Source organism: Microtus ochrogaster, chromosome 4, assembly GCF_000317375.1.
Source record: "Microtus ochrogaster isolate Prairie Vole_2 chromosome 4, MicOch1.0, whole genome shotgun sequence".
Lineage (NCBI taxonomy): Eukaryota > Metazoa > Chordata > Mammalia > Rodentia > Cricetidae > Microtus > Microtus ochrogaster.
The window spans coordinates 31,760,274-31,772,406 of NC_022011.1; the positions used below are offsets into that span (position 1 = coordinate 31,760,274).

The 12,133-nt window shown below is 45.0% G+C and overlaps 1 protein-coding gene across 1 annotated transcript in view; it reads right to left on the reverse strand.

Moving 5' to 3' along the window:
- The window catches only part of Nup133 (nucleoporin 133), a 45,940-nt gene that overhangs the window by 422 nt on the left and 33,385 nt on the right, over positions 1 to 12,133 (reverse strand). Inside the window, exons 20-25 of the mRNA XM_005345866.3 lie at positions 9,681 to 9,839; positions 7,522 to 7,657; positions 5,264 to 5,382; positions 3,852 to 3,932; positions 2,700 to 2,764; positions 1,577 to 1,664 (exon numbers count right to left, since the gene is read on the reverse strand). Coding sequence (XP_005345923.1) covers positions 1,577 to 1,664; positions 2,700 to 2,764; positions 3,852 to 3,932; positions 5,264 to 5,382; positions 7,522 to 7,657; positions 9,681 to 9,839 — 648 coding nt within the window. The remainder of the gene's footprint in view (positions 1 to 1,576; positions 1,665 to 2,699; positions 2,765 to 3,851; positions 3,933 to 5,263; positions 5,383 to 7,521; positions 7,658 to 9,680; positions 9,840 to 12,133) is intronic.

A 12,133-nucleotide genomic window follows, 5' to 3' on the forward strand; every position in this document is an offset into this window, starting at 1 on the left:
GCTTTGGAGCCTGTCCTGGAACTCCCTTTGTAGACCAGGCTGGCCTCGAACTCACAGAGATCCACCTGCCTCTGCCTCCCAAGTGCTGGGATTAAAGGCGTGCGTACCACCGCCCGGCCAGTTTAAGACACCTTTAATCCCAGCACTCAGCACTCGAAGACAGATGGAGGTGGATCCCTGAGTTTGAGGTCATCCAGGCAACAGAGCTAGATCTAGTTCCAGGACTGTCAGAGCTACACAGAGAAGCCCTGTCTCAAAAAACCACAAGACATTCCTTCAGTATGGAAGTTTTCAACTAGCAGTCATTTCTGTGTTGCCCTATTTGGGGAATAAGGAGCTAGCCACAACACTGTAAAGGTAGTTTAACCTGGGTGCCTGTCCTGTCACAGCACACAGGAGGCTGGGGAGAGGACCCCTTGAACCCAAAAGTTCAAGCACACGGCAGAAAACATTCTCTTATTTTCATTTCTAAATTGAATTTTAGTTTTATGTCGAAGATGGATGTGCATATCTATCTTGCAATTTCACTTTGTTTTAGAAAATTATGCTTGTGAACATTCTGCTTGCAAGTCTGTATATGCATGTGTGCTGTGTCCTTAGGTCAGGTGTTCTATTTCCTAGAAATGGAATTACAGACAGTTGTGAGCCACCATGTGGGTGCTGGGAATCAAACTCAGCTCCTCTGGAAGAACAGGAAGCGCTCTTAACTGTTTAGCCATCGCTTCAGCACCAATTTTTAATTTTTAAATTGATTTCCTTTAAAAAATTATTTATTGAGGCATTTATGTGTATGAGTGTTTTGCTTGCAAGTATGAATGCCCACCACATATGTGCTTGGTACTGCGAAGGTGAGGACTTCAGAGTCCCTGGGACTGCAGTCACAGACAGTTGTGAGTCACCATGTGGATGCTGGAGTGAACAAACGTTCTTAACTGATGAACCACCTCTCTAGCGTGTGTACGTGTGAAGGTCACAGTTTTTGGCAGTTGGTTGTCTCCTTCCCCATATGGGTCACGGTGACTGAATTCAGGACCTCAGGTGTGGTCAAAGTGTCTTCACCCGCTGAGCTAGCTCAGCAGCCCTCGTTTTTATTTCATGTGTGTATGTTTGTGCCATGTGTGTGCGCGTGATTATGGAGGCCAGAAGAGGGTTCTGTTTACTAAGGAACTGGAGTTAGAGGCAGTTGTGAGCTGCCTGCCATGGGACTTTTCCTGTTAGAACCAGAGTCGGTGTCAGCGGGCGGTCTCCTAGTGCAGAGAGTGGGAAAGCGGCGGCACTGAGAACCAGCTCCATCCCATATGCGATCTTGTTTCACTGACCCTCTGTGCCATGTCAGTGTTGGCAACACCCAATTCCCATGGTATCCCAAACCAACAAACATCAGTCCTTCTTTCCTTCTTTTGTTCCTTTTGGAAACAAGGTTTCTCTGTGTAATAGTCTTGGAACTCCCCTTTTAGACAGTGGCTTCAGACTCACAGAGATCCACCTGCCTCTGCCTCCTGAGTTGGGATTAAAGACATGCTCCAGCACTCCTGGCTGCGACATTTAATTTCTAACAGTTAATAAACCACTTACCATCTTTTATAAGTTTCTGCAGGATCTTCACAAACACACTGTCTTTAGAGACTTCGATCGGATCATCTTTGCCGTCTGAACTAGACCAGCTGGAAGAGAAAATCACGAGGAAAACAGAATCAACCTGGCAGCTGAGAGAAAGGGTCTTGCTTGCTACTGTGGTTTTCTCTTCATGACCGTGGGATGGAGTTCTGCAATCCTGCTTCAAGTTACCAAATAATGGGCTTTAAATAGGGACCCATCTAACTCTGTTTTGACCTAAGCTACACTGGCAGCAGATGCCATGCCATCGCTACCAACACACAGTTTTATAAAGGCTTTCCCGACCCCGCCGGGGGTGGGAGTGGGGGTGCACAACATTCGCCATGTAGTGCAGTATATAGTGCAGGCTGGCCCTGAGCTCTTGACCCTCATGCCTCGGCCTCTCAGGTGCTAGAATTACAGGTGTGTTTCATAATACCAGGTGTGAGGCACCTTTCTGAAGAAAACGCTCCAAGTAACAAATCCAGTCAGTGGTGCACACCTTTAATGCCAGCGGCGGCTCCCAGTGATCTGTGACTCTAATTTGGGGGTAGCACCTTCTGACCTCTGTGGGCACCAGGTACACATGTGTTGCACAGACATACACTCAGCAAAAACATTCATAGGCATAAACTAGATCTTAAAAATAAAATAAAAGCCAGGTGGTGGTGGCGCACACCTTTAATGCCAGCACTCAGGAAGCAGAGGAAGTCGGACCTCTGTGAGTTCAAGGCCAGCCTGGTCTATAGAATGAGTCCAAGGACATCCAAAACTACACAAAGAAACCCTGTCTCAAAATCCCTAAAGAGCTAGGTGGAGGTGCACGCCTTTAATCCCAGCACTCAGGAGCCAGAGGCTGTTGTATCTCTATGAGTTTGAGGCCAGGCTGGTCTACAGAGAGAGTTCCAGGAAAGCCAGAACAGCCAAGGCTATATAGAGAAACCCTGTTTTAAAAAACAAAACAAAACAGCAAAATCTTGAAACTATTACTACGTTCAAAGCATGCTGAAATACCCAGAAGCAGATTAAGCCCGACTGTACACCAAGTTACAGCTCTGATGGGAGCAGTTCCTGCCTGCGGACGGAGCCCAGCAAGGTCTTACTCGTCTCTCTGCAGGGCTCTGCACAGGATTTCCAGCTTCAGCTCATCGATGCTCACATCTTCCTCCTTCACAGCAAAACACAACAGCCTGATTAAAATTGGGCTTTAACATGTGTACAATTTTAATTGTATTAACCCCCAATTAACACTGTTGTTCTGCATTAATTCATGACCACCACCATCATCTATAGAATTTATTTTTTATGTTTATGAATATTCTGATTGTATGTGTGTAATTGCACTGCAAGTGTGCAGGATGCACAAGGAGGCTAGAAAAAGGGCACAGGATCTTCTGGAACTGGAGTTACAGACGGTTGTAAGCTGCCATATGGGTGCTAGGCACACACCTGGGTTCTCTGCAAAAGCAGCAAGAGTTCTTAACTTCTGAGACACCTCTCCCAGTCCCCTGGCCCCTCTTTCTCTAAAGTGTTAGTACTGCTGATATCTGTGCTGACTCAGATCACTCTGAGTGCATCAGGAACACTAAGAGGTAAAGATTATTAAAGGGGTTATATAGGGGAAAATCCTAGTGAGTAAAGTGTTTGCCTTACAAATAAGAGGATCCAGCCCTGGAATGCATGTACGAATGCTGGGTGAGGTAGTGCATACTTGTAATCCCTGCAGTGGGGAGGGAGAGAACGGAGGATCCCTGGGTCTCACTGGCCAGTGAAATCTAATTGGTGAGCTTCAGGGCAACAAACAACCTTGTCCCAAAGGATGTGGACGGTGCTTCTGAGGATGATACTCAAGGCTGTCTGATGTGGGAACTCCTGACCTCTGACCTCCATACCCATGTGCACAGATGGATGCATGCATACATAAACACACATGCACAGAACAAAAACACCTGCGAGCTTAGCAGCTGGGAGGTGGGAGGCTGAATTAAGGATTGCTGTCACACCAATATCCTGTTTCAACCCCACTCCCCAATCCCAAAATGGCCAAAGGGCTGGCACAGCAATGGATTCTCTAGAACTGGTGTTTGCTGCCAGCTCTTCTAACAGTCTGGTTGGCTGGCTGGCTTCCAAGAGCCACAGGGAAATAACCTTAGGCTCTTAACCAAAACTCGCAGAGATCCGCCTGCCTCTGCCTGCTGAGTGCTGGGATTAAAGGTGCGTGCCACCATGCCCAGCTAGACAGAGCCATTTCTTACCTCATCAATATATTCCAGCAAGTCCAAGGCTTTCTTAAAATCATATTCATTGGCTCTTCTGTTTTCCTCACATATGTACAGCTGCAACAAGTTCCACGATAAAAGATTAACCAGAAAGGTTTACGAAGAAAATAAGGCAAGGGTTTCTTCGATATAATCTGCACACAGTTTTGTGGCCAAGAACAGTGTCACACTTGGGAGCTGTATTCTGATTAGAGCAGTTTGTCTAACAACAAATATTCTAAACCAGGAACTCATTTATAGAACAGGACATACATTCTTTTTAAAATGCCAGAAATTTTAGGTTAAGAATATAGTGTAAGCTTTTCAGCAGGCTTCATGTATAATCTCTGACATAAATTCAGAGGGCCACTCAGCCCATGGCTTTTGGAAGGCTACTCTTTGAAATGGCTCTAAAAACTACAACCTAGCATACAGCTGGGCTTAGTGAGTACCTGCCTGAGTTCTAATGTTCAACACTGTAAAAGCAAACTAACACTTCCTGAGTGATCCAGTCTCCCTGGTGAGTTAGATGCCAGATAACTGTACATGATTCTCAAAATCCTGCCATCTCATCAATATGAGTTTTTCCTATCTTCCTCTGCTAATAATATATGTAATAGAACATATTTAATTTTAAAAAATTGTATATAATCCTTTAATAATATAAAAATCTTTTACAAATAACCTATTTCATAGTTTTCATGGCCACACAGGCTTAAACCTAATACTATGTGAACCCCTTTGCCCCCACCTTTGACGCTGGAGAGTAGCATTAGCATTAAACAGACGATGTGTCTCAGCGAGGCTGGTACCACACTTTCCTTCTCAGCAACACATGAAAGACTGGTGCTTACAGCTGGCATTTTAGATCTCTCAAAGAAGTCTCTCAGAAAAGAGCGCCATTCAGAAGCTCTGTGGCCAACAGTGGCCTACACTCAAGACTCTGGCCTGCTTACTTTCCTTTGACTACAATTAGAACAGACTCAGGGTGAAATGCCTGAGGGGAGGAGGAGACAGTGTGCACACAACTAGATGCTCTGTCTTGCCTTGGATCATCTGGAAGTCAGGGAAAGGTGAAGGCAGCACTGAAGCTTGTGCATCTCAGCTCCTCATACATACCTTTGCTAACAAGAGACATTCTAGGGGGACAGTCACCTCACAGCACACTCCTATTCTGAGAAAGCCACTACCACGATTCCTACTAGTTCCTAGAATGAGCACCTGCACCTGGAGGGTCAGGGGAGCTGCACCCCGCTAATTCTTCCTGCATCTAATAGTTTTTCTAGGGAAAAGGTCTCTAGAAGGTAGGAGGAGGAAGAAGATCCTGTTGGGAGCTCCACAGTATGGTCTAGAGAACCCAGGCCTGTTGAGTGTAGAAACACGACAAGGCTGTGACGAACAACACTTACACTGATGAGCTGCGGGGCAGTCAACACAGGCATCGCGCTAAGACTCAGCTGTCTCTCGGTCAGCAGCTGCTCTGGCAGGGTCTCCTGGTGGAGCAGGAAGCGCTCTTGCTCAGCCATTGCTGGTGATCAAAAACAGACAATGATGAGATTTTCACCTCTGCTATCCGTCAAATGCAAATTAAAAACCAAACAGCTCTACAGGCAATTCACTGCTACCCCAGCATCTCCAGATGTGATGTCAGTAACTCTGCTCATTCTCCACATGACAGCAGATTTACTGTCTGATCCTGGGTCTACACATGACCACCGCAGCAGAAAAAGGCTGCAGACAGAGAAAGCTGCTCATGTATCTCAGGAGGTCAGAGCCCCAGCTGCGGGCCCCACTTTAGGGGAGCTCAGTTAAACAGCATGGCAGTACCATGCAGAAACCATGATATATCAGAGGAACACAAAACCTGGGTGTGTGTGCACCTGTGTAGTAATGGCTGACTCCCCACTGGCTACGGCTCCAGGCTTCTGCATGTGACACATTCTCTGCCCCATGCACTGGGCTGCTGGGGCGGGGACGGACTGCTGTCTGTCCACCGCAGCCATCACCAGCCTCCCTACTCACACAGGAACTGTCTCCCACAAACTGCCAGGGAGCAAGACGAAACCAAAACCATAGCAGTTACTTTAGCAGGGGAGACCTCTAACAAAACATGACTCTCCTTTCCCCATAATTTAAATTACTCATATAACCAAAATTTACTTATTTAATTTTGACACCTAGGTCTGCCATTTTTTACCTCTCGAGTGCTAGGATTAAAGGCATACACAATCACATCTAGCCCTTTCCTTTTTTTTTCCTTTTTTTGAGACAGGTGTCACATAGCCCAGGCTGGCCTTCAGTTTATGATGTAGCCAAGACTGTCCTTAAAACTCCAGTTCTTGGGCTGGAGAGATGGTTCAGAGGTTAAGAGCACTGGCTGCTTTTCCAGAGGTCCTGAGTTCAATTCCCAGCGACCACATGGTGGCTCATAACCATCTATAATGAGATATGGTGCCCTCTTCTGGTCTGCATGGATAAATGCAGACAGAACACTGTAAACATAATAAAATAATAAATAAATCTTAAAACAAAACAAAACAAAACAAAAAAACCCTCCAGTTTTCTGCTCTAGCCTCCAAGCTGCAGTGATCACAGGTTTATGACACCATGCCTGGCTTTCCTGCTCCCCCACTCCACCCCTTTCTATCATAGGGAAGCTGTGGGCATCATGGATTTGAATTCTGAGTATTTCATATCTTCAGTATGTATTCATCCCCAGCACTCAGGAGGCAGAGGCAGGTGAATCTCTGAGTTCAAGCCCAGCCTGGTCTATAGAGTGAGTTCCTGGACAACCAGGGCTACACAGAGAAACCCTGTCTGAAAACAAAAACAAAAACAAAAAAATAGAATAAGAACACCTAATCACAAAGAGCATTATAAGCCTACAGAAGTTAAGACACTTATGGTAATATCATCTAGTATTAAAAATGTCCATTCACATAATTCAAGAGGCTGATATGAAAGGGCTATAAGTTCAAGGCCAGCCTGGGCTTTATAGTGAGATGCTATTTCAAAAAATAAAATAAACCCCTCCCCCCCAAAAACCCTCAAGTTTTCCTGGTTGCTCCCCAAATTTTCATCACAGTTGTTTAGCTCAAGGACGACCAAAGGTCCCATCAGGCCTCGGGCTCATGCTAATCTGTCACTGTGTGCACAGTTCCTTTCAAAGGTTTGCCTTTCTGTCTTCACATTGCTGACACAAGTGCACAATGTCCTGTTCCCTGTGGCAAGTGCAGGAGCAGGCTAAGCACTGGCGAAGGAGCACATATGATGACATACGTGACCATGTTACAGAACTTCAGAAGTGTGAACATACGGCTCTTCTTATTTCAGAGGTCTATGTACTGACACTGAAAACACGGGATTATCTTTTCTCCAAGTCCTTAACTCAATGGCTTAGCTTTTTTATGTGTGTAAAAGCCAGAGGTTGACATTGGATGTTTTCTTCAATTACTCTATGCCTTATTTTATTTAGACAGGGTCTCTTAAAAATTGGAGCTCACTATTTGTCTAGACTGGCTGGCCAGCCCAGGAACCCTCTTGTTCCCTACTCAGCAGAATAATAAAGGTCTGAGTGACAAAGTATGGACACCATCTAACAAGTAACAGTGCTGCTATTGCAAGGCTGACTGCAGGCAGTCACAGTGCAGACTCTATGTCTTCTCACCCTCAATCTTCTCCTGCAGCGTGTCCTCTGAGAGGTCTGAAGCTAATGCAGCCAGTTTACTCAAGCCGAGAAGAGTTTTTTTCTTTGCAAAGTAACGGGTTTCCATATTTGCCAAACCAAGCAGTGTCATATGAGCCTGCAATAAACAAAACAAGGAAAAAATCATATGAAGTAGCACTTCTCCTCATAGCAGTCTGGAAGAGGACACACTGGTAAGCAGCGTACCTACCTGGGGTCAGAGTCAAAGCACTAAGCAACACATATCCCACTCTCAAGTAGACACGGCAAGCACTGAAAGGAGCCTTAGAAAATACACGCTCCACACAACTGTGTATGGGCTTTAGCATCCTGTCACGAGCACTTTAATTTGCACTGTCTGTACTCAGAATTTGAGTGTTGTGTATGTGTTTGTGGTCTGCACATGCATGTATGTATATATGCAGGCTGGAGATGCATGGTATAGCCATCAGTTGCTCTCCAGTTTCTTTTGAGGCAGGATCTCTCAATGAACTTGGAGCTCAGAGCCGTAAGGCTAGCTGTGCCGTGAGCTCCAGGGATCTGCCCACCTCTGCCTTTCCAGTGTGAGATTACACGTGTGTGCTGCAGGTCTGGCTCTTCACAGGGCTCTCAGGATCCCTACGCAGGTCCTTACATTTGGGTAGCAAGCACTTTACTGAGACACCTTTCTGAATACCATGATTTGAATTTTTATTAGAAGTCGTTAATAAGACCAATGACTTTTTATATAAAAATTACTACTAAAATGTTTGTAATTTTCAAAATTGCAACAGACCCAGAACAGTGACTGATAATTGAGTATTAGAAGACAACACCATTTCAATGATATGAGAGACTAAGAGGAATGTTGGTGAGGTTAACCCCCCCCCCCCCCCCACTGAGACAGGGTTTCTCTGTGTAGCTTTGGAGCCTATCCTGGAACTAGTTCTGTAGACCAGGCTGGCCTCTAACTCCCAGAGATCCACCTGCCTCTGCCTCCCGAGTGCTGGGATTAAAAGCGTCTGCTGCCACCGCCCGGCAGCTGGTGAGACTTTTGTCAACTTGCCATAAACCTACACACATCCGGGAAGAAGCAATCTCAACTGAGTGACTGCCTCTTTCAGACTGGCCTGTGGGCGTGTCTGCCGGGATATTTTCTCTGCTGCTAATTGATGTGGAAGGATCCACTGTGGGCAGTACTACCTTGGGCAGATGGGCTTGGGCTATATAAAAAGGTAGCTGAATGGGAACCTGAAGACAAGCCAGTAAACAACTTTCCTCTATGGTTCCTGTCTGTGCTTCTGTCCCAACTTCCTTCAATGACCACTGGGAAGTGTAAGTCAAATAAACCCTCCTTCCCTAAGTTGTTCTTGGTCACAGTGCTCATCACTGCATCAGAAAGTAAGTTTGAACAGGAAGTGTATGTGTTAACACATCATTAATAGAGCTGGGCGGTGGTGGCGCACGCCATTAATCCCAGGCAGGATTAATCAGGAGGCAGAGGTAGGCAGATCTCTGTGAGTTTGAGGCCAGCCTGGTCTACAAGAGCTAGTTCCAGGACAGGAACCAAAGCTACAGAGAAACCTTGTCTCAAAAAAACAAACAAACAAAACAAACCATTAATAGAGTATTTTAAATAGAAAAAACTGTACGTTGACACATCTTAACTATATATATTCAGAGAACGTAAGATAAAGTTTAAACATATAGATGCAATAGGAAAGGTTAAACAAGGCTAGTTAGCATATCTATACTGTAAGAACTTCTATTTGAGAGTCTATGAGATGGCTCATCAGATATACGAACTTGGCACCAAGCCACCTGAGTTTGAGCCCCAGAACCTACGGTGGAAAGAACTAACCTCTGACCCCCCCCCCCCACAGTGCTCAGGCATATGAACACACACAATGATGGAGAGAATTTAAGTCAGGTGTCAGGTGTGGCGTATCTTTTCATCCCAGCACTCAGAAGGTAGAAACAACTAGATTTCTGTGAGTTGAGGCCAGTCTGGTCTACACAGTGAGCTCCAGGTCAGCTAGAGCTACACAGTGAGACTCTGTCTCCAGTGAGAAAAAGTCCAGGCTGCATGGCTATCAACAACACTTTAATTAAAAACACTGAAACTGCACAACCAGCTGCTTCTCATAACCAAGCCACCTTACCTTTTCTAGCTCCTGACTGTTAATCTCATGTAACCAGCTGAGATGCTCATGGGCTTGCAGGAAATTTGCCAACTGTCCATGCTGAGAAACGGGCTGAGACAATAACTTGCCCCGCTTTCCTTTTTCCAGGTACCAACGAAAGAGGAAGTCTGAAAAATTCTACAAAGAATAGACAAAGAATGTATCAACAGTTAGTAAAACAGCTTTAAAAACATAAAATACTAAGTCCCTTTCAAAGATTTCCAAACAGACATCTTCAAATTTTGATTTTACATTTGTTTATCTGTGTGTGTGCATGCCACGGTGCACACGTGGAGGTCAGACAACAGCTTGAGGAGCTTGTTCTACCAGGCAGGTCCTAGGGATCTGACGCAGGCCATCAGACTTGCTGCTAAGCCACCTTGCAGAATCTTTTAGCAAGTAATTCCTATATTCTAAGAATATCTGTGTTGGGGCTGGGGAGATGGTTCAGCATTTAAATCACTGGCTGCTCTTACAGAGGAATCAAGTCCAATTTCTAGCACCCACACAGTGGCTCACAACTGACTTAATTCCTGGTGACCCAACACCTTCTTCTGGCTTCCTCTAGTACCAGGCCTGCATGTGACAGAGACATACATGTAGGCAAAACAACCGTATACATTTGATTAAAAGGCAAAACAAAACAAAGTACGTGTTCCATATGGTTAGTGTCTGTTGGGACAATGCACTCCTGGTCCTGAACTCAACCATCTCTCTTGACAACACTTGGGCCGGCTCAGCAGGGGTCCTGCTAGGAAGTACTGATGCAAGGCCTGGAGAGCTGACTCAGCAATGAAGAGCACTTGCTGTTCTTTCAGAGGACCACATGGTGGCTCACAACCACCAATAACTACAGTTTCTGGGATCTCATGGACTCTTCTGACCTCCTCGGGCACCAGGAACGCACGCACATGTTACATATACATATACATGTATATGTAAAACACTTATAAACAAACATGACAGAAAATTATTTTCTTTTGTTTTAACTAAACAACAGAAGGAGAACGAGAGAGAAGAACTCACTGGTATCAGCATTAATAAAGGGAGACGGGCACCCACTGCCCTCATGGGAGCACCCACTGGCCCTCATGGGAGAAGACTGCAGAATGTCACTATTGGAACTTAGTTACATTAAAACCTGTTTTCAGCTGGGCATAGAGGTTTTACTCCCAGCACTTCAGAGGGAAGGGTAGGTGGATCTCCCTGAGTTCAAGGTTTAATCTACAAAAGTAGTTCTAGGTCAATCAGGAGAGAGACCCGATCTTGGAAAACAAAAGCAAACCTGTTTTCCTCAGGCACACTGGGCACACCTCAAGCCATTGACAGCCACTTAGAGCCGGTGGTTCCCTTTAGGGACAACACAAGTATCTCAGTCGTCACTTGGAGTTCTATCAACAGCACCAAGAGGCGACATCCTAGAATGCCACCTTAAGGTGGAGTTCTATACAGATAACCACACGAGCTAGTGTGCCAAAGTGCAGTCTAGATAAGCCCAAATGTCATCTGGTAGGGTCGTCCCCAAAAGGCTCACACTGAGTGCTGGGAGAATCACTGGGAAGCAGCACTAAACAGTCCTAGTTTAGGAACTCTACAGTATCGAGGAGACCTGGTCTCCTGGTTTAGGAACTCTACAGTATCGAGGAGACTTGCCCAAGACAAAAGGCGCATCTCTTTCTAGTCTCATACTTTCAAACACATCGTAAATTCAACTACAATATTACATGATGTAAGAAAGCAGAAAAGCCTCATTCACAATATAAAAAGCAGGCAGCTGAAGCCAATCGGAGAATGAGCAAACTGTGATGTCTTAATAGGACTGACAGCATAATAGGACTTCAAAGTAATTAGTAAGCACATTAAAGAAAAAGGAAAAAAGCCAGGTTGTGATGGCACATGCCTTTAATCCCACACTTTGGAGAGGAGACAAAAAGCAGGCAGATCTCTATGAGTTTGAGGCTAACCTGGTCCACAAAGTGAGTTCCAGGACAGCTGAGGCTATACAGGGAAACCCTGTCTCAAAAAAAATCAAAAAAAGAAAAAGAAAAAAGTGCAAAACTAGAAGAAAAAAAAGAGAAAAAAAGTGCAAAACTATAGAAAATGTCAACAGACAAGAATCCATAAAAATAATTTTTTAAAAGTCATGCCGATCAAAAGCACCAGGCACAACTATACAACACATTGCACAATACATAATACACAGGCCCTGTCACATAGACTCAGTAATGACAACATCAGTACAAATACAACTGCAGGCTACTCAGCAACAAGGCGTGCTTGACATCATGCGCTCAGACAGGTTGCCTCTGGGTGCTGCAGCTGTACTGTGAGGGATCTGTAGCAGTGTCTGAATTTTATACAAAATTCCTTCCCTAGTAGAGGGACAAGGTTAACTCATGATAAATTGCTCTTTTTTTTTTTTTTTTTTTTTT